Source organism: Artemia franciscana, chromosome 2 (genome assembly GCF_032884065.1).
Source record: "Artemia franciscana chromosome 2, ASM3288406v1, whole genome shotgun sequence".
Taxonomy (NCBI): Eukaryota; Metazoa; Arthropoda; class Branchiopoda; order Anostraca; family Artemiidae; genus Artemia; species Artemia franciscana.
The window spans coordinates 16,477,356-16,500,997 of NC_088864.1; the positions used below are offsets into that span (position 1 = coordinate 16,477,356).

Consider the following 23,642-nt stretch of genomic DNA (forward strand, 5'->3'; position numbering starts at 1 on the left):
TGCAATGGGGGGTTGGGGGCCAGCCATCCTGTGCTTTCGCACACCCTTCCTGTTTACCTTCCCCAGATTTCTCCAGGTACCCATTTAGAGCTGGGTCGACTCTGGCTAAGCTTACAGAGTCACGCCACTGACCCCCGTCCCAAACTGAAGAATTGGGTACACTGGGATTCGAACCCGCGTCCTCTCAGACAAGGGATCCCGAATCCAGCGCACGGAATAATTTCTGTTTGTTTTTGAATTTTAATGTTGCTCCTTACTTTCAGTGGTAAAAACCTTCTTTTTTTTATCTAATATCAAACTGAATCAATTAGTGAACACAATAAGGTCTTAGTCCATTTGCTTGTAACATGGAACACATCAGATACCTACTGCTAAAAACTAAGCATAACACCACTGAGGGCAAACACAGATGTCCCTGCTCGCACTCTGCCCAATTTTGTTCTAGACCTTACTCTTTACTCCCTCCCATTAAATTCCAATTTCTTTTATTTTTATGAGCTCTTCACACTCCTTTTTGTGACTGATCGTTCGGCTCCACTTGGACGGCAACAAAACACGATTTTCGTCAACATTTTATCCTTTATCAGTAATATTTAACCTAGTCATCTTAGCCTTAACTTTGTTATAGCACTCGAAATTGACACAGGACCATATTTTTTACTACGATTTATTATTGGATATACAGTCAGTGAAACGAGCACCTGAAACTAGTCATTAGAAATTATCCCTGAAAGCATCTATCATATCTTCAGGGCCGTAGCCAGGATTTTTTTCGGATGGTATTTTACAAAAAGATTTTTCTGTTTTTTTTTTACAAAAAGTTTTAAAAAGGCAACAACATTTTTTTACGTTTTTACGAGTTGGACAAACATTTAGTGGTGGGGGCAGGTTGGTCAAACTCATCCCACCAACTCCCTGAATACGGCCTTGCATATATTCACCGGATTTTCGAATTTCTAAACTTATTTCAAGTGCCAAAACATGCTGCACTTTGGCTATTCTACGTTTTACATTGTCGTTACACTCCCCCCCATTCTTACTAGTCATTCCAACTAACGAAGTTAAACTATCCATTTGATAGATTTTCCCATTACCTAACACTACCTCTTCGTCCTTATTTATCACAACTCTGAGAAATGTGTTTGGTCTTGCGAAGGTTATAACGCAGACACCCTTATGGGGAATAAACAGGACTTTTGCGTTCCCCTCTCATAAGAAGATCGAACCGTTCGATATTGTAACTTTTGAGGAAAAACGCAGCTCTCTTCAGATTTCTTTCCAGACATTTACCACCTCCCATGAATATTGTCTTATTTCAAAAATATATTTCTTTTAGGTACTTGTTAATTAAACACAACAGACTCAAGAATTATGCTTAGGTCAGATATGGGAAAACTGGTTTCATAGACACAAAGACGAGTGACAGAATATATTAAAAATAAATAATTTAGGCTATATATTTTCACATTAGGGGGTGGGTAAAATAAAAAGGTAAAAAAAATGTAAAGGATGCGGTACTAGACCCTTAAGGTCCGAACCCGCGGTGCTGATCTCCGTCTCAAGGCCTCCGCATAGTGGGTATGCATGCAAAATGTGTTAGCTACAATTATTCTGCATATTGTTAAATAAAAATTGTTTTCTTACTTAATGCTATCTTAAATACTTTACCCCCCCTTAATGTGCAAATATATATCCAGAATTGTATATTTCCCACCTATTCTGTCACTTATCTTTGTGGCTATGAAACCAGTTTTCTCAGATCTAACCTAAGCGTAATTCTTGAGTGTGTTTCGTTTAATTAACAAGTACCTTCTTTTATTTAGATTTTTAAAAATAGCAAAAAAAACTTTGCCTTCCCCTCTTAATTTTCTTGAATTGGAATCCCCAACAACAATGAAAAAAAGAAAAAAACGTCTTGATAAGTAACAACCCGTTCCCAGGAAACCCCACTGTTCAAACGTAGATAACATCCGATTAAATAAGATAACATTGGACTGACCAAAAACTAATTTTGATCATCAGAGCCGCTCAGTAATTTATGGCCATGGTTTTTATAACTTGATCCAATTGCTTTTTCAACTATCATATAGCTCTATTGATGATGGCTAGCTGACAGGGAAATAGTAATAAATTCTTAGCTTATCTTAAAAGCTATCGATATCTAACTTTTGTTCCAATTTTTAATAACTGTTGCAGTACTGAATTTGAGTTAGCTTAAATTTGCGGCTAAATCAAGTTTCACTACATTATAACTTTTAATGGTTTTTAATTGTCCATATTTTTATTAATAGTTTAATACATTTTTCTTAATAAGTTTTAAATTTAAAGACTAAACACAGTTTAATTAATTTTAAATTTACTAAACTTAAATGGCTACGATTGTTCCGAGCTAGTGTTTCTTCTGAAAATGTGATAAACGTCTCCCAAATCTCTTCTAAAAACCTGGATTTATACAGCTTACGACTGTTTGAGTCAGTCTGAGTGGTGGCTTTAGCAGTATACCCGCAGAAATTCTGAAATCGGGGCCAAAATAGCATTTTCATTTTTAAGCATTTTCAGCGCGTTCTCTAAAAATATGATAAGCATCTTCTAAAAACGTGGTTTTATACAGCGTAAGAATACTCGAGTCAGTTAGTAAGGAGCGACCCAGCTCAATAGTAACCGAAACTCTAAAAAATGGAATTTTGATACCAATAGTTACATAAAAAAAATATATTTTAATGCTGATTTTAAATATATAACTTTCATCAAGATTAGTCGTACCTATCAAATTTACGAGCCTGAGAAAATTTGCCTCATTTTAGAAAATAGGGGAAACACCCCCTAAAAGTCATACAATCTTAACGAAAATCACACCATCAGATTCAGCGTATCAGAGAACCTTATTGTAGAAGTTTCAAGCTCCTATCTACAAAAATGTGTAATTTCGCATTTTTTGCCAGAAGACAAATCACGGATGCGTGTTTATTAGTTTTTTTTTTTTCAGGGATGATCGTATCGACCCAGTGGTTCTAGAATGTCACGGGAGGGCTCAGTCTAACGGAAATGAAAAGTTCTAGTGCCCTTTTTAAGTGACCAAAAAAATTGGAGGGCACCTAGGCCCCCTCCCACGCTCATTTTCCCCCAAAGTCATCGGATCAAAATTCTGAGTTAGCCATTTTATTCACCGTAGTCGAAAAACTCACAACTATGTTTTTGGGGACGACTTACTACAACGCAGTCCCCGTGGGAGGGGTTGCAAGTTACAAACTATGACCTGTATTTACGTGTAGTAATGGTTACTGGGAAGTGTATGGACGTTTTCAGGGGGATTTTTTTGGTTTGGGAGGGAGAGTTGAGGTGGGGGGGGTACGTGGGAGGATCTTTCCATGGAAGAACTTCTCAGGCAGGATTTTTTTGCATTATTTAAAAAAAAATGGAAAAATAAAAGTGAGAAGTTTTTTTGCTAATTAAATTGAGGAGCAGCATTAAAACTTAAAACGAACAGAAATTATTGCGCATATGAGGGGTTTACCTCCTCGTAATACCACGCTCTTTACGCTACAGTATTTTCAGTAATTTAAATTATTTATTCTACGGCCTTTGTGATTCAAGGGTCATTCTTAAGGAATTGGGACAGAATTTAAGCTTTAGTGTAAAGAGCGAGGTATCGACGAGGGGTGAACTCCCTCATATACGCAATAAAAATATACGAATATAGAAGTTCGTTACGTAAGTTAATTCGTAAATTACGTATATATTTTAATAATGAAAATGTTCGTAAAACAATTAAAAGTTCTAGTTGCCTTTTTAAGTAATCAAAAAATTGGAGGGCAACTAGGCTTCCCCCCTCTCTCCTTTTTTCTCAAAATCTTCCGATTAAAACTATGAGAAAGCCAATTAGCCAAAAAGAAAATATAATGCAAATTTCGTTTTAATTATTTATGTGCGGAGAGCCAAGATCAAAACATGCATGAATTAAAAAACGTCCAGAAATTAAATAAAAAAACAAGTTTTTTTTTAAATGAAAGTAAGGAGTGACATTAAAACTTAAAACGAACACAAATTACTCCGTATATGAAAGGGGATTTTCCTCCTCAACGCCCCGCTCTTTCAGCTAAAGTTTTTTACTGTTTTAAAAAGTAGAGTTAAGAGAAAGAGTCAAACTTTAGCGGACATTAGAAGTTCTAGTAGCCTTTTCAAGTGATCAAAAAAGTCGGAGGGCAACCTGGCCCCCTTTTGCGCCCATTTTTTCTCTAAGTCGTCAGATCAAAATTTTGAGATAGCCATTTTGCTCATCAGACCCAATAACTATGCCTTTGGATATAGCGTGACCCCCCCCATCAGCCCCAAGGGAAAGGCCTTTAAGTTATAAAATTTGCCCATTGCTTACACATAAAATTTGTTATTGTGAAGTATGTATACAATTTCGAGTTGGGGGGGATATTTCCGAAAGCTGTTTTTCCACGGGAAAATTTTCCATGGGGGTGAAGTTTCCGAGGTGGAGGAAATTATACACTGGGGGAATTTGCCGGAATTCCTATACAATATTTTTTTTTATAAGTCTTGGTTTCTCTTTTCCGCCTCAATTTTACGCGGAGAGTTGTTAAGGGTAGTTGCCCGGGGTATATTTTCATCAGGATTGAATTGTCTAGATGATATTTCCGTGGGAATAAGAATTAATCCGTGGAGGTGGGGCCAGATTTTCCGGTGTTATTTAAAAAACGGTCTGAAATTAAAAAAAAAGTTTTTCAACTGAAAGTAAGGAACAACATTATAACAAAACGAATATAACTTGCCCCCTCCTCCACACCTCACTCTTTCCACTAAAGTTTGAGTTTTGTCCCAATTCTTTAAGAACGACTCCTGAAACACAAGGGTCATTTAATTAGAACAATAGGAAAGTTTTTAAAAGTACTAAAAACTTTAGCACAAAGAGCGAAGTGTTGAGGAGGGACAATCCGCTTCAAATACGTAATAATTTCTGTTCGTTCTAAGTTTTAAGAATAAAAGTTTTTTTTAAATATATTTAATTTCACACAAAAGAGCAACACCGCTAACTATGCAAAAGTAATAAGCCTATCATTTTTCATTTTTTGCACCGATTCAATCCAAGAGCTTTATTAATTGGCTTTAGATCCTGTCTACATTCACTCTGTTCTAGTCTACAGTCTATTTTGATTTGTCTCCTTTCAATCGGACATTTTAAAACTCCCCAAGGATTCAAGAAGGGGAGATATGGGTAAAATGAGTGCTTTTATCTTGAAAGTTGATTTAAGGGAAATGAAACTTTCACAGATGGGTTAGTGAAGAAAAGTTTCAATGGACAAAAATATAGGCTTGCTTAAATTATATACTCTTTAGAATTTCAATAGTGCGACTATTTTCTTCTTATTAGTTATAAGTATATATTATATATAGTATATATTATATATATATATATATATACATATTTGCCGTATATATTATACGGCAAATGGTGAATAAGCGGCAGAAAAAAAAGATTGTCACCATCGAAAATCCAAAAAGTGTATATAATTGGGCTATATATTTGTCTATTAGAGGGGGGAGGGGGTAGAGTACTAGAGAAAAAGAGATGTACTTTTAGGAACGATTTAAGTGAGTATTCTAGAACGTTTTAAAGTAGTTTCTAGAATCTTATAGTGATTCCTCATGGATAGCTGAACCACTAAATATTTACCAAGAGTTCAATTACCCATTCAACATTATCTCCGAAGATAATAATCTCTACCGCGACAATCGCGACCCCCCCCCCATGAAGCTATATAGCCCTTGACGATGTGCAAAAATGGTTGATTTTGTTGGTTTGCATTCTTTTTTGTACTAATTGGTTCATATTGTGAAATAATAACTATTTGATATCACGGTACTATCTTCAAAATTAGGGAGGGCCTTTAGATCCAACGAGGGGATAAACTGAGAATTGAAGCAAATGTTGTAGATTTTCACAAAATCCTTACTTTTAAAGAACTATCCATTTCCACAATGAAACAAGTCTAAAGTTGACACATTTTATTTTTTCACTCCTCAAATCCAGTTACTAAAAGCCATTGCACATAAATCACTTAGATTGGGAAGGTCGCCCCGCTTTTGAAGGTCACAGTAGTATTTTTAATGATTCCTCACTTTTTAAGAATAGTCCGTTCTTAAATTCAAAATTTATCCACATTTGAGGCAAAATAAAGACCTATTACATAACTAATATTCTAGATGACACAAAATAATCTACTTCTTCCTCAAAGTTTAAATAGTCGTCAGTGAAGCATCAAGTAACGTTATCACAACATAGAAGAACTGGCATTTTAAACACATGAAATCACATACTAGACTGATTGTAAAGTAACAATGTCTGTCTTATCCATTACGTAAAGAATATGTTCAACGAGCCAAATTCGGGCGTGAAAAAAAAAAGAATCCTGTTTGATTTTTTTCCTTTTATAAATATAGTATATGTAAATTAAATTAGCTTCAGATCTCTATTGGAAAGAAAACCGCACCTATGAGTCACTGTGTTGAAAGCAACATAGTACGACCATTTCATCCTGTATCATAGCCTTCTTTCCCACTTAAGTTTGATTAAGTATTGGATGAATTTTGAAAAAAAGAAGCAAATAATATGACTATTTAATAATTACTATCTTGTCTTGACCAGTTGAAACCCAAACACGTGAGTCACGGAGTCTCTTCGGGTCAGATCTCGTTTGGAATCATAAGATCTCTCGAGATTTCTATAATCCTTCCCTCAATATTTTCACATATTTCGCCATTGGTTTCGTACTTCATAAATCTCCTCACCCTTCTAGAAATGAATCCCCATAGCTTACGAGGAAACAAGATGATACTGTTAAATTAATTAAATTATTATATTACTTCAATTGAATTCCAATTAAATAAAATTATTTAATACATTGAATTTAAATTAGATTAATAATTAAACTTCGAATTATTAAATTATGAAACTAATAATTATTTAATACAATGAAAATTTACTGTACGTACAAAATTAGGAAGAAAGTTTCTACCAAGCAGAGCAGCCACTTAAGAGGATATTGTTATGGCACGTGCTATAGCACTAAATAGTGCCATTTCTCGTCTTGCTGAAAAACAGTGAGAAATAACACCAAGGAGGAGCGTTGAGAGGTGAAAGAGAGGATCGTCGGGCCAGTTACAACTCACAATTAATTTGAAATTTGCATAACGTTTAAATTGCTAGATATTTAAAGTTTAGCTATTAAAGGTTAAATTATAAAACACAATTGCCATGCTGGTGAGCAGTGATAATTCTTGCCTGGGGGCAACAATTTTCTACAACCCGAGACGCATCTCAGAACGCAACGTGTGACCCAGAGTTCCGCCACGCTTGACGGATTTTGCACCACGCCTGGCATGCTTCTACCATATTTGGCATACTACAAATGGTGAACGTGATATCTGAAAGCGGGCACCCCCTCGAGCTGTTTTAGTGGCTAGAGTTCCCTTAAGAAATTTCACTTCCAGTGTCAGTACTCCAACATTGAATCAGGCTTTTATTTTGCCAGTGTGAGCTTTTTACAGAGAGCAGGCTAGCCCGTAAGTAGGGGGGGGATTTGACATCCAAATTCTGAGGATTTTCCCATTTTGACTAGTTTTTTTTTTCTTTATTTTATCTCCTTCCCTTAAATAAAGTTCTGTTACATGCCCAAAGGAACAAATCTTCAAACTAGGGGTCATAAACTCGGTGGGTAGGTGCAAAATATTTATAAAAAGTGTGTGCTATTTCTTAGTAGAAGCCCTTGTTGAATTAGTAACAAAAACTCACAAAAGAATTACTGGAAGAAAACCTTGTTTCATCAAAAGATTTTTTTTTATTCTGCTTTAATTAAGCTGAACACAAATCCAAACTTGAATGCATTTAAATTGGCAACAACATCTCATTTCAGTTTTTTCTTTTTTTTTTATAACAAGTATCTTCAATAAAAAAAAACAGATTCGACTTCGGCATTAAAATCTTAAATAGGGGTTTAATAAAGGTTATTAGGTAAAAGCTTCTTTTACACCCCGTCCTGCACATGCAATTAATATACCAAACGCATCTGATGTTGCCACCAAAATCAACTATGGGTCAAATCCTCAAAAATAAATCAAATAAAATTAATCTTTGGGGCAAAGTCAATTATCCTAAATGAAACTAAAACGATTCAAAACACATGTTCTGCCCTAAATCTCGAATCCAATGGACAGACCAGGTGTACAGGGTCCATAAATCTGTCTCAATGATACTACTGATATCTGATTCTTGTACCCAAATCAACCCCCTGCTTCGTAATGACAGGGTTACAGCCCACGCAGACCACTGTTTATATACTGCTTCGTTTTTTAGCTGCAGTGGGAGACACCCACAAAACAATACAAATTTCAAAGAAATCACTATACGAAGAAAAACATTAACGCCCACCATTTTTTATCTACTGGAAAACTAAAAACTTAGTTTTAACAAAAGAAACGGTCCATTTACTAGACACGCCCTTTCATGATAGCCCTAACATTACTTTGTACATGGAGTTCAATATGGAAGCTATATTGAAGAGTGAAAAGCTACAATTTTCCACAAGGAAAAAAAAGGTTGAACAATTTAGGATATATGATTTTGGGTCATTATAAGAACGTATAGTTATTAGCTGATTGTAGAGAACATCGTCCAAAAGGATATGGACTGATAGATATACATGATCAGAAATACTGAAAGGTTAGATTAATGTGAGAACTGTGTTTTCTTTATCCAGCGATTATGCTGATCCACTTCCCAACAACAAATGTCTCAAAGACTGAGGTGTAGGTGCTGGCAAGATTTTTAAGTAAATTACTATAATATTTTAATAGCATTGTATAATTATACATTCAATATGTATATTTATTTTTAATATTTTTCAGAAGTCAACATTTTCAGGCAAATTATTCTTAAAAAGGACATATTATTTAAAATATATGGACTATATGTTACAACAGGGATGCACGCTTGGAAGGGGGTCAGAGGCCCGGGCACCCTAAATCCTAAGTTGTTTTGGATTTTGGGCACTCCTTGTTCAATTTATCAAATAAAATATGGTTTTGTGTTGTTGGCCTCTGAAATGTTTCATCGTTTCCCCCCGCCCAAAGAAAATTCCTTCGTACGTGTCAGTCTTAAAAACGTGGAAATTTCGACGGAGAGGGCGATATTTAATGATAACCCAAGGAGTAACAATGATCACCGAGGAGTAAATAGATGGGGAGCTTAATTTTGGTAAGAAATCAGGTAACCAGTTAAGAACATGCCCATCATTTGCGTTCGAGGATATGGGGAGCGTAAGGATTTGAAGTGCTTAATTCGATTCATTTATCGGTGCCAAATTATATATTATCTGAGAAGTAAAAAAGATGAATTTGGGTTTTGAATACCTACCCATCTATTTACGCCCTTGTCTTCGATTGAAGCCAACCACGGATAAATACAACCAATCACAAACGGTTTCATTATTTCCGCGGAGTGAACATACTTTATCCGTAAATTTAGATATAATACAGTTTGATAGACATATGCTACAAAGATATAAGTCAAGGTTCCTTCAAATTGAATGCTAAGTCTAAAAAACACAAAACATACAACGAAAAATATTAAAACAAACTAGGCTAGGTTAAAAGCTATGTCAAAGGAAAAAAAAATACTTGGGTTGGCCATTGAAAGAATGTTCCAGTCAGGATTGCCATTAGTTCTCAATTTCTTTCTTTTCTGAGTTTAAAAATATTTCTAGTCTGTAGTATTTAGCCTTTTCTTTGTAGCTATATTTGGCCGTAATCACACTTGTAAACTTGTAGTCTTCTATCTTTGTTCTCTATCAACGCATGTCGAATCTAGCGATGAGGAGTAGGCCATTAAACATTTCCCATGATATTAGGCCTCATTTCATCGCGCCAGCAAATAAAAAATGTTAATGGTAAAAAATAATAGATTACAGCCAGAACTAGGTCTACAACCCTAGAGCTAGGCCTAGGCCTACAACTGAAAGTCAACAAAAAAATGCCTTGTTTTCGGTTTCAAGTCTTTATTGTTACTTCAAGAACAACGAAGGAAGTAGGCGAGGACATTATAGGCTGAATAATACCACTTTCACTAGCTTTAGAACCAGTTTCCCTGACTCTCCGTCCCAAGGCAGCAAAGATAATCCATTAACACACCTCGAAGTGGTGAAGGGGTGTAAACAGCACTTAGCTCAAGTGCTCAGAATCTCTGCCAAGAAGAAAGAGGTTACCAACAAAAACTTCCTCACATACAAAGTGCTGCGACAAGAATGTCACAAATCAGCAGGAATTGACAAAACGGCCTACTAGTACAACGTTGCTAGCGGTATGGAAAAAACCGTATCACGGAACGAAACTCTAAAAAACGTTCAAGCTGCATCCAGGCTCATTGTGGCACCCAGTAGACGACGGCTTGTCTTTTTCCAGAGGTTTCTCTCAAGGGTGGCAGGCTCTACGATCTCCAGCCACTGACGATACCGACAATGGCCTTATTTTCTGAAATCTCCGATTGGCTCAGATCAAACTTCACCGTCGCGAGCCACGTCTTCTTTTAACTTACTGGTCTCTTCTCCCATACCGCTAGTGGTAGACATTTGAGGCTTCTTTTGCTTATTTGGTTATCTGGTCGGTGCATTATGTAGCCAAACTATCTCAGTTTCCTCTGCTTGACAATATCGGAGACAATTGAGCGATCCCCACATCTTCTCCTGATTTCGTCTTTCGAGACTCTATCTGAGAGGCGGATGTCCAGCATATAACGCAGACATTTGTGGTTGAAAGTATTCAAGATCAGCGCTTTTGCTGATGTCAGTGATTATGTCCCAAATCCATAAAGGAAAACAGACAGTTTTGTTTTTGCTAGAATTATTTGGAGGCCAGTTGAGATTGCCTTGTCTGCTACGTCATTGATGCCTGGGCTTCCGCAACGCAACCAGCAAGCATGTCCACATCGTCAGCGTAGTCAACACCCATGACGGAGTAGGCCAGGCTTACTACAACGCCTTTATACTTTTCCTGGGCCTTGAGGATCCAATCGATAACAAAGTTGGCGAGAGGACGCAGCCTTGACGTACACCCTCCTCAATCGAGAACAGGTCTAAAAGCTCGCCAACAACTTTGACTCGAGCCTTTGTTCCAGCATAGCATGCCCTAATTAGGCCGATGATCTTCTCAGGCACACGATCCTCTCTCTTTGCTTCCTATATTTCATCACGGTGGACCGAATCAAAGGCAGTGATGAAGTCTATGAAGATTTGGATTGTTTCCTGCTGGCGTTTAAACCGGTGTTTAAGGACCTGTCGCACGATAAAGATGTGCTCAAAGCAGCCCATGCCTTGCCTGAATCCTGCTTGGTTGGGTCGTGTTTGGTTGTTTCTGACATCTCCAAATCTGTTTGAAAGTATGATTGCGAACAGCTTGGCAGCAATAGGAATAAAGGATATCCCTCGGTAATTTTTTACAATCCACTCGGTCACTTTTTTTAAAGATAGAGACAATTATCGAGGTCTTCCACTCATCGGGGATGTAATTATTGTCTCAAACTTTGGTGATTAAACTATGAAGCTCAATCACCACCGGCTCGGGAAGAGCTTTCCGTAGCTCGGCAGAAATACCATCTATTCCTGGGCTTTTATGGTTTTCCAGTTCTTTGGTCCCCTTGGTCACATAATCCTTGAAGGGGGGGGGGTCTGTACGCACATTTTCATACGCATGTTGGTCTGGTAGGTTCTGGGGAGCTGTAGGTGGTTGATTTTGGTTATTAGTACCTCCTGGTCTCAATAGCTCTTGGAAGTGTACTCGCCATCTTTCTAACCATTCCTCGCTGCTTTTGAGTATCATCCCATCTTTCGTCTTAAGCAAAATGATAGTTTGGGTCTTCTTCCAAGCACATTCTCCAAGTATCTGATAAAATTTGTTCTTTAACGAAAACAAGGGAAAAAAGATTTGAGATATAAAAGATATTTCGTCTATTTATAAAATATTTCACATCTCTTTTTGTTGAGTTTTGAATAAAGGGCATATTTAATGCTAGCAGGCTTATGTATAAGAGTGGAACAAAAGGAGGGAGCTCATTAGCCAACTGGCACTCATTTTACTTGAGCAGCAGCATAGGCCTTCGCACTCTCCAAATTACAGCTCGTTTTGTCATTAGCTTGAATAAATTGCAAAAAGGCATGCATACCCTTTAAAATCACATGTCACACATATTTTATCTAATGCGTCAACTATGCAATATTTTGCGCAGTTTCCAGTCAGACACGTATGACTGAACTTGTTTCACTGGGAAACAACGTTTTAGGAGGCACATATTTTTATCTCGATATCTTTTAAGATGGGGAAGAGGCATAACCCCGCTAAGTCTCAAATGTAGGTTTCAAATGAATCAACATGACACAAGATGAGCTACTGTTGCACAGGATCTCCTTTGAAACTGTGTGCAATATAAAAACCTAAATCGAATCGATATTCACACAAGTTAACGAGATTCATTCCCATGGAACAAGGTTAACGAAAAAAAAATATGTTGATAATTTGGTTACGTCTAGGCAAGAGCGTATGCAGGATTTTTATCTGGGGAGGGGGCTACAGAATAAATTTGAAAAACATATGCATTTTTTTATTCATTTTTGTTACGTTTTTGCGAGTCGGACAAACATTTCGGGGGGGGGGGAGGAGTTCCAACCCCCTAACCCCCCTGGATACGACCGTGTGTCTAGGTCGGAGTCTTTTCTTATTTTTAGACGGGGTATGTTATGGTACTTGTTAAATGAGAATATTAAAAGTAGTGATTTAAGTGAATTTAAAAGTCTGTTGAAGAATGAATTATTTTTAAGATATGGTTTTAATGATTAATTTAATAGGGATAGAATATCCTATAGAATATAATATATAGATAGAACAAAAAAGCATTAAATCAAAGAAAATAGTATTTGATTTTGATTGATGTGTGTTAGGGAAGGAGTTGAGAGTTAAGTTAGCGGTCGTAGGGTACGTGATGTTGTAGTTATGTTGTTGTTTTTTTTTTTAATCCTTCTGAGGTTAATGTTAATCAACTTTCTGGATTTGTTTGATCATTCCTCCTCCGCATCATGTTGTGGCTTTTTGAGGGAATACATGCATGTATTTTTTTTGTTAGTAATTGATATTAAATTGAATAAAAAATAATTTAAAAATGGGTAATCTTTATTTTATATGAATTTGACCCAGCACATATCGTTAGACAGAAAGCGGTGCTTTGAAGACCTCTAATAATTTCTTTGGGTTGCCTCGTTTTGTGAAATCGTGTGCAATTCCTAATACGATTCTCCTGTCTGTAGTTCATTCTCATTAGATAAATACTTGGCATATTTATTTCAATTTATTCGTATTGTCGCTGTTATGCCAAAAGGTCGTATCTGATATTTTGAATCTCCTGAAACAGTTGGCAAAAAGGCTTCATTGAGACACGCCTAAAGGTCGTATAAGGCATTTTGAATGTCCTGAAACCATCGCCAAAAACCGCTTGCTGAGATAGCCTAAAGGTCGTATCTGACATTTCAAATCAAACGAACTGTAGTAAAGAGCGACCCGGCTCAATAGTAACCGAAACTCTAAAAAATGGAGTTTCATCAAGATCAGTTATACCCATCAAAAGTTACGAGCCTGAGAAAATCTTAACGAACAATCTTAACGAAAATCACACCATCAGATTCAGCGTATCAGAGAACCTTGTTGTAGAAGTTTCAAGCTCATATCTACAAAAATGTGGAATTTCGCATTTTTTGTCAGAAGACAGATCACGGATGCGCGTTTATTTGTTTTCTTGTTTTTTTTTTGTTTTTTTTTTTTCCCCAGGGGTGATCGTATCGACTGAGTGGTCCTAGAATCTTGCAAGAGGGCTCATTCTAACGGAAAATAAAAGTTCCAGTTCCTTTTTAAAGTGAAAAAAAATTGGAGGGCACCTAGGCCCCCTCCCACCCTCATTTTCCCAAAGTCACCAGATCAAAATTCTAAGATGCCATTTTATTCACCATAGTCGAAAAACCTAATAACTATATCTTTGGAGACGACTTACTCCCCCGCAGTCCCCGTGGGAGGGGCTGCAAGTTGAAAACTTTGACCTGTGTTTACATATAGTAATGGTTACTGGGAAGTGTACAGACGTTTTCAGGGGGATTTTTTGGTTTAGGGGGGAGGATTGAGGGGGGGTTACGTAGGAGGATATTTCCATGGAGAGACTTCTCATTGTAAAAGAAAATTTCAATGAAGGGGGCGCAGGATTTTCTAGATTTATTTGAAAAAACAATGAAAAAATAAATATGAAAAGTTTTTTCAACTGAAAGTAATTAGCAGCATTAAAACTTAAAACGAACAAAAATCATTACGCATGTGAGGGGTTTACCTCCTCGTTATACCTCACTCTTTCCGCTAAAGTATTTTTAGTAATTTCAACTATTTATTCTACGGCCTTTGTGATTCAGAGGTCATTCTTAAGGAATTGGGACAAAATCTAAGCTTTAGTGTAAAGAGCGAGGTATTGACGAGGGTTGAACCCCCTCATATACGCAATAAAAACATACGAATATAGAAGTTCGTTACGTAAGTTTAATTCGTAAGTTACGTATACTTTTTACCAATGAAAACGTTTGTAAAAAATTAAAAGTTCTAGTTGCTTTTTTAAGTAATCAAAAACTTGGAGGGCAACTAGGCCTCCTCCTTCGCTTCTTTTTTCTCAAAATCTTCCAATTAATTGCAATTAATTAATATGCAAATTTTGTTTTATTTTTTTTGTGCGGAGAGCCAAGATCAAAACATGCATTAATCCAAAAACGTCCAGAAATAAAAAAAAACAATAAGTTTTTGTAACGGTAAGTAAGGAGCGACATTAAACCTTAAAAAGAACAGAAATTACTCCGTATATGAAAGGGACTTTTCCTCCTCAACGCCCCGTTCTTTACTCTAAGGTTTCTTACTGTTTTAAAAAGTAGAGTTAAGAAAAAGGGTCAAACTTTAGCGTAAAGAGCGAGGCATGGAGGAGGAAAAGTCCCTTTCATATACGGAGTAATTTCTGTTCGTTTTAAGTTTTAATGTCGCTCCTTACTTACCGTTACAAAAACTTGTTTCTTTCATTTAATCTCCAGAAACAACTGCGAAAAACCGTTTGTTGAGCTGCATTCAGAGGGAGAATCAGCAGGTCAATTTATGTTCAGTCATACTTCGATTCTTCTGACCTACATTATCCTGCCGATTCTCTCGTTGAGAACAGCTTAGCAAACGGTTTTTGTGAACAATCTCAGCTATTTGAAAATGCCAGGCATGATCTTTAAGCGCAATAGCTATCATCAAGGGTGCGTCATCTATCATCAAGTATGAAAGCTGAATTTTTAGACAACATACACATTGCTATATTTTTATTTTACGTTGGCTTACTGAGGGACTGGGGTTATACTTGTACGCTAAGGTAAATATCCTGATCAAACCCTATTATGAGATTATATAGATTAAGTTCTTTGTCAGATTGTTTTCTTAACCTATCACTACTCCGTGTAAATCAATTTGATGCTACGAAATGTCACGTTTAAGTATTTTTACCTTTCTTTTGTGCCTATTTCAACAATGACAAAAGATTGAAAGAAAGCGGACGAAAATTAATAAAACCTAGAAGAATTCAATAAGCTGTTGCTTATTGTTCTTTCCAAGGACGTATCTAATTCACTGATACTTGAAAAAAAGAGGTTTTTTTTGGATATTCAACAAAAGGGTTCTTAAATTCCGTCTTCTAAAGATATTCATCCAACCTGAAACGAATAGACAATCACTCAAGCATGGAAAATAAATAGTACTAACAGTCAAAGTTACGCTGTATAAAAGGACCTTTAATCCGGCAAATAGATAAACAGCCTCATGTTTAAATAAAGAACATTTAAGCTAAAGGACAGTACTTTAGGGGGAAACCATGGTTCCCCGGGTTTCAAGAAACGATTGAAAAGATTCAGATAATTTCTTGTTTTGAAATAATCAAACAGTTCGTGGTAACGAACTGTAGTAAGGAGCGACCCGGCTCAATAGTAACCAAAACTCTAAAGAATTGAATTTTGATACCAATAGCTGCATCAAAAGAATCGCATTTTAATGCTGATTTTAAATATATAAGTTTCATCAAGTTTAGTCCTACCCATCAAAAGTTACGAGCCGGAGAAAATTTGCCTTATTTATGAAAATAGGTGGAAACACCCCCTAAAAGTCGTAGGATCTTAACGAAAATGACACAATCAGATTCAGCGTATCAGAGAACCCTACTGTAGAAGTTTCAAGCTCCTATCAATAAAAATGTGGAATTTTGTATTTTTTGCCAGAAGACAAATCACGGGTGCGTGTTCATTTGTTTTTTTTTTTTTTTTTTTTTTTTTTCCAGGGGTCATCGTATCGACCAAGTGGTCCTAGAATGTCGTAAGAGGGCTCATTCTAACGGAAATGAAAAGTTTTAGTGCCCTTTTTAAGTGACCAAAAAATTTGGAGGGCGTCTAGGCCCCCTCCCACGCTCATTTTTTCCCAAAGTCAACGGATCAAAATTTTGAGATAGCCATTTTGTTCAGCATAGTCGAAAACCATAATAACTATGTCTTTGGGGATGACTTACTCCCCCACAATCCCTGGGGGAGGGGCTGCAAGTTACAAACTTTGACCAGTGTTTACATATAGTAATGGTTATTGGGAAGTGTACAGACGTTTTCAGGGGGATTTTATTTTATTTGGGGGTGGGGCTGAGGAGAGGGGGCTATGTTGGAGGATCTTTCCTTGGAGGAATCTGTCATGGGGGAAGAAAAATTCAATGACAAGGGCGCAGGATTCTCTAGCATTACTATAAGAAAACAATGAAAAATAAACATGAAAACGTTTTTTCAAATGAAAGGAAGAAGTAGCATTAAAACTTAAAACGAACAGAGATTATTACGCATATGAGGGGTTCTAAAAATACTTTAGCATAAAGAGCGAGGTATTTAGGAGGAGATAAATACCTTGCTCTTTATGCTAAAGTATTTTTAGTAATTTCAACTATTTATTCTACGGCCTTTCTGATTCAGGGGTCATTCGTAAAGAATTGGGACAAAACTTACGATTTAGTGTAAAGAGCGAGGTATTAACGAGGGTACAAACCCCCTCGTATACATAATAAAAATATAAGGTTATGAAAGTTTGTTACGTAAGTTAATTCTTAAGTTACGCATATTTTTTACTAATAAAAACGTTCGTTAAAATTAAAAGTTCTAGTTGCCTTTTTAAGTAACCGAAAAATTACAGGGCAACTAGGCCTCCTTCCTCACCCCTTATTTCTCAAAATCATCTGATCAAAACTAAGAGAAAGCCATTTAGCCAAAAAAGGAATTAATATGCAAATTTCATTTTAATAATTTATGTGCGGAGAGCCAAAACCAAACATGCATTAATTCAAAAACGTTCAGAAATTAAATAAAAAAAAACTAATTTTTTTAGCTGAAAGTAAGGAGCGACATTAAAACTTAAAACGAACAGAAATTACTCCGTATATGAAATGGGTTGTCCCCTCCACAATCCCTCGCTCTTTACGCTAAAGTTTGACCTTTTGCCACAATTCTACTTTTTAAAACAATTAAAAGCTTTAGCGTAAAGAGCGAGGGATTGTGGAGGGGACAACCCATTTCATATACGGAGTAATTTCTGTTCGTTTTAAGTTTTAATGTCGCTCCTTACTTTCAGCTAAAAAAATTAGTTTTTTGTTATTTAATATTCATAAAGCTTCAGTAGGACATAGCAGCCCAAAGTTTGTTCTCACACTTCACGATCTCAGAGAGAATCGTACGGCTGAAAAAAATAAATAAAAAACAATGTAACAAAAAAAAAAAAAAATCAAATAAATAAAAAACCCTGTGGCACAAAAATAAAATAAATAAAAATCAGTCTCAGGAAAAAGCAAATAAATGTTTTGAACACTCATACTTTAGGGGGAAACCATGGTTCCCTGGGTTTCAAGAAATGATTGAAAAGATTCAGATAATTTCTTGTTTTGAAACAATATTCATAAAGCTTCAGGAGGACATAGCAACCCAAAGTTTATTCTCACACCTCACGATCTCAGAGAGAATCGCGCGGCTAAAAAAAATAAATAAAAATCAATGTAACAAAAAAATATCATAAAAATAAAAATAAAAAAAATAAATAAAAATAAATCAATCAAATAAATAAAAAACCCTGCGGCAAAAAAAATAAAATAAAAATCAGTCTCAGGAAAATGCAATTAAATGTTTTGAACACTCAAGGCGATAAAAGGTATTGAATGCTCTTTTCTATCACTCAATAGCAAGGAGGAGTCGAGCCTGCCCACTAACGAAATCCCAAAATTTCCTGAATTTCTGGGAATTTGTATTCAAATTACCAAATATGAAGCACTTATTATTATTACCCCCCCCTTCCAAAAAAATTACTCCTAGATCAATAGTCCTGTGTCCTAGCTCAATAGTCTATAATAAGATAAGCGAAATAAGATAATTTCGCTCGCAGGAATAATTTTAGGCTAATCCTTCACTTTATTTGTAATGAAATTAGGTTTCATTGGTAATCTTTAATTGCGTATCAGATATAATGCGAGGGGGGAGAGTCATTGTTTAGCTGGGGGTAGGGTAGATTCCTACAAAAATACATTTTAATGGACAAACTGCTTACTTTTTGTGAGGCTTCAGATAAATGTTGAAAGAGGTAGGGGGAGTCGAAATTGATTAAAATGTTTTTCTATACAGCTAATATGTTACAATCCCACATCTACTAGCACAGAGGTGGAAAAGGCAAGGCAGATCATCATCAGCCCCATCAGAAACTTTCTTTGGGGTGGCAAATACTGCTAGGAACTTCGTTCTCAGCAATTTTAGATGGTAATATTTTTCTTTTTCTTGCCAGGAGAAAAATCACAGATGCGTGTTTATTTGTTTTTGTTTCCAGGGTGATCGTATTGTCCCAGCACCTCGCTCTTTACGCTAAAGTTTAAATTGTGTCCCAATTCTTTAAAAATGACTCCTGAAACACAAGGGTCGTTTAATTAGAGCCAAAAAATAAGTGCCAAAAAAGTATAGCGTGAAGAGCGAAGTGTTGAGGAGGAGGGCAACCCCCCCGCAAATACGTAATAATTTCTGTTCGTTTTAAGTTTTAATATTGCTCTTTACTTTCAACTGAAAAAAACTTGTTTTTTCTTTATTTAATAAAAATTAAAGATAAACATGTTTCCAAAGGCAATTGAAAAAGTATGCCAAATAAAGCAAAAGTATAAAAAAATGAAAAAAGTAAGTAATTATAAAAAATACACAAAACAATAGCCTACTTACAAAAACTAAGATATAAACTCCCAGCATTCACTTCTGTTGAGCAATGCCGAAGCGTTGGACAGATATTATAATATCGACAGTTTTGAACATGGCTATCCAATAACAAAATATTTAATGCCTTAATGGCAGGTGGACCAGGGCCCACCTTCCCCCCCCCTGCCGGCTCCCATGCTTAGAGACAATAAGGAAATATTCCTCAAAACAGTGGAACCCAATTCAGTGGATATTTCGACCCTATGTACAAGGGTCGTTTTCAGCACAGCACCAACAAATATATATATATAACTGAACAATAAAATTCTTTAAACGAAATAAAATAAATAAACAAGTTTTCAAAGCTAATTTTTGTTTTTTACAGCAAGCCTTAAAGGTCTTTTTGTCACAGTTTCACTGCTATTATCTATTGGTTTAGTAAAATAATTAGTTAGATCATTTTTGATTAAATTTGTGGATAAAGAGTTTAATGAATAATCTCCGAAGTCCCTACTTAAAGAAACATTTTTATTTATTTTGAGTCTAATTTCCTTTGATTTCCGAACTACCTGTTTGATGTCCAAATAATTATTAATGAGAGAAGATTTTTCAAAAAGTATTGCGTGGCTGGGGTTATCAAAAATATGCCTACCTTGAGCAGTTACAAAGAGGCTATTAGAATTGTTACAAAATAATTGCCACAGTCACATGGCATTTAATAAACCCCTCTTTGGAGAGTAACTGGGGTTTTATCTTTACCAGAGTTAAAAAATTTGTGATTGAAAATTATTAGTGAAAACTACATACAGATTATTTTGTGTGCAAACATTTTTTAATTCTGTGGTGATTTTTGGGATGCATGGGAGATGGATTATATTTGGGGATATCAGGAGCCTCAAATTGTGCAATATCTTTGATTTTACGGTAATATCTTCTTAGTCTACGGTTGATTGTATTATTGATAAAACGAATGGGGTATCCTTCTAAAAAAAAATATCTCTGATAAAATTTATATCTGCTTTTATTGGTACCGTATCCTGCAGGCGCCAGGGTGCCACTTCAGGGTGCCATCTGCATGATACATAAAGCTATAAGACTGGTTAGTCTCTGTCTGAATTTATCTTAATAATAGAACCGTCTGATGTCAACACACCCCCATGTAAGGTATATGTCTGTTCCCTGTTCCATGCATGTCTGTTCCCTGGATCCTTGAGAGAGGTAGACACTGGTCAAGTTTTTCGGAGATTCTCCTCAGGGTTTTCCCTTCTCTGAACTCTTTGAATAATAACCAGACTGTCTAAAAAAGTAGCTGATACTTCTGTTGTTGTTTTTTTGCCATACTGTATCGTGTTGTGGGATTAGTTGCGTATCAATAAGGTGACGATCGCCTCCTTGGAACCAGTATTGGATAATATCAAAAGGTCTAATAATGTGAAATCTGTTTTTGTATTATTCTTATTCTAAATGTTCAAACTTTAAGCATATTATCTTGCACTACATCACGAGTTCATTACCAGCAATTCGGATTCCACTCTGGTTTGAGTTTTGTAGGACAAGGTCTAAAATCTTATTTTATGTCCCCTTTTTATCCGGCTTTAAGGTTGCCCTTACAGTTTCTACTTGATTAAATATAATAAATGAATATCTATAGCTTGTAGTATGTATTTTCAGCAATTCCTATTTTATTTTCAGACATTCATGCACAAAATTGATAAATAATAACTTATTGAGATTATTCCTGTTTCAAGTAAAGCAAAAATGACAATTTAGCGGTGCAGCTGAAGTGCTGCTTCACAAATGGAGGAATCTCTCAAAATTTGCATAAAAAAAAATACCAAAAGAATTAAATATTAAACAAGGTAAGGGGGGTCACTCTCTCTCAGAAATCATGCGTAACAGATGGCGCGTGTCAAGCTTGACGAAATTGTGCCAATCGTGACGGAACTGTGCGGCACAGGTGACGCTCCAAGATGTACACCGGTGGCAGAAAGTCAGAACCAACTGGAACAAATAATTTCCAGACACAAGTAAAGAATGATGTTAAAATCTAAAGCCAGTAAAAATTAAACGGGATTAGAAGGGAACTGTCGCCCTCTCATCGACTTCACTTGTAATGTTCGAAGTGAGTTCTTTCAATAAACTGAAAAGTTACGATAATACATTTTACGCCCAATTGGCAACAATTCCTTCCTTAAGGGTAACTTATGCTTATTTTAAGTTTTAATGTTGAACTTTATTTGTGTTTAATAAAAGTAAAATATTACTAAAAATCAATCCCTGGCATGATATACTCAGACTTTAGGGACATAGGGAGAAATCTTAGTGGGTTAGTACTCGGTTGTGTGCCATAGCCCGATGCCGGCAAATATTGCGACGGTATTTTTCTTCTAACTACATATTTTCTGTGCTTCATTTTAATTTTTTGTTCGTTTTGTTTCTTACTTCTGCTTGACTTCTTACCGAAGATTTCTTTTTTTTGCTTCATTTTCATATTTGATTCTTTCTGATTCTCGTTGTCAAATGTCTCCTAACCCCAAATTTCTTTGCGATTTATTTTCGTTTTTTCTTATCCCAGAAATTTGTTTATGCCCTTTGCTTTAGCTTCGGATTGGTATTATCACGTTTGACGGTCCAGTTAGTTCATTTTCAACAAATGTGGATTTGCGTTTCTCGGGTTATCCTCATGGTCTTTTAGCGTTTGATGGCCCAGGTTGTTGGAAAAAATTATTCTTGCTGTTAAACGACTTACCATTTTCAACCATAGCAAATTTGCGTTTTTCAGGTCGTCTCCGAGGCATAATTTTTATATTCATGGAATATTATCTGTACACTAATTCCATTTGTGCAATGCATGTGATGTTACATGACATCACATGATGTCACATGAAGGACGTTTTTCGAAAATTAAGGCTCTAAGCAAATTTTCCCAAACTCACTACCTGTCAAGATATTTTTTTTTTCAGGCCAGAAAATCTCAGCGTCCCAATCTTCCAAAAATACATATGAAGCGGTTTTCGAAGAAAAATAAATAAAGGAACGCATAATTATTGCTCGCTTAAAGAGAGAAGATAAACAAAATGTTTTCCCATCAAAATGGCAAGCGAGTAGAGAGATACATAGAATAGCAATGGGAAAAAAACAGAAGCAAGATGATCAGAAAACTAATAGAACACTAAAATACTAATATGCATAATGCATCTGACAAATAATAAACTTTATATATACATATATATAATCAGCAGATGTTAGGCTTCAGTATCAAAAAGTAGGATCTGACAATACGTGCTAATCCACAATCACGATTAAATCTTGGCTCTATCCATACCCCTATTCCTGTTTACAACAACCTTTTTTATTATTTTCATTGTCCCCTTTAACCCCTGTAAAGAGCGACATCTCTACGACAAATGAACAAATCTCAGCACTTTGAATGTAACCTAACCTAATTTGACACGAGATAGGAACTAGATAAATACGATTAACACGGATTATTAAGGGTTGCCGAGCAACAACAATCTGAAATGTTGCTACTGTAAACAGTAGTCAAGGCAACAGTATACTAATCTAACGTTGTATAATGGTATATTTAAGCCAATCAAAACAAAGTAAAATTACCAGCTGCTGTTGTTTGTACTGGGTCTTTAACTTCCACTAACTTTTTTTTTGCAAAATCGGGTATTACTCGGGGGGAGGGGGAGGTCCAACTAATTTGGAAAACATTATGATTTATTAAGTAAACCTAAAAATGATAATTTGTGTAAAAATGGCTTATGTGTTGTCAGGTTAATTTTTTTTCTTTTGTCAAAACATAAAATTGTACTAGGTTAAGAGGTAAATTTTAAACTAACTTTTTATTAAACGACTATCGTTATAGATTATTAGAGCGCTATTCTTGCTTAAACTTTGGTAGGATAAGGTAAGTGCACAAAAATAGATAAACGCCATGCATGTATCGGGCCGTTCTGTGCCCGAACGGGGCACAAAAGAAGGACTCTCAACTTAATTTTATGTTTGTTTGAAGTGTGTGTAGGCCTAAAAAAAAAAAAAAAAAAAAAAAAACGGCCCGCTACACTTGAATTTCAAAACTTGCAACTAATTTAGTGTTACAGAATGGTAGATTTAGCACAATTAAAATAGAAGAAACTCACCAACTGCTGTTGTTTCCATTCTTCTTGAAGTTGAGCTAACAGACGTGGGGTTAGTAGACCTTGCTCCATTAATCTTTGACTTAGTCTCCCTAAAGCAGCAGGTTGAACATCTAAAATGTAAGTCTTCTTGAAATGCTCAGCGTTTTAAAGAAAA

The 23,642-nt window shown here is 35.9% G+C and overlaps 1 protein-coding gene across 2 annotated transcripts in view; it reads right to left on the reverse strand.

Moving 5' to 3' along the window:
* The window catches only part of LOC136037939 (ATP-dependent RNA helicase SUV3 homolog, mitochondrial-like), a 377,602-nt gene that overhangs the window by 15,134 nt on the left and 338,826 nt on the right, over nucleotides 1-23,642 (reverse strand). For both annotated transcript variants that reach the window (XM_065720820.1, XM_065720811.1), the window contains one exon: nucleotides 23,489-23,598. In XM_065720820.1, the coding sequence (XP_065576892.1) occupies nucleotides 23,489-23,598 (110 nt within the window). The remainder of the gene's footprint in view (nucleotides 1-23,488; nucleotides 23,599-23,642) is intronic.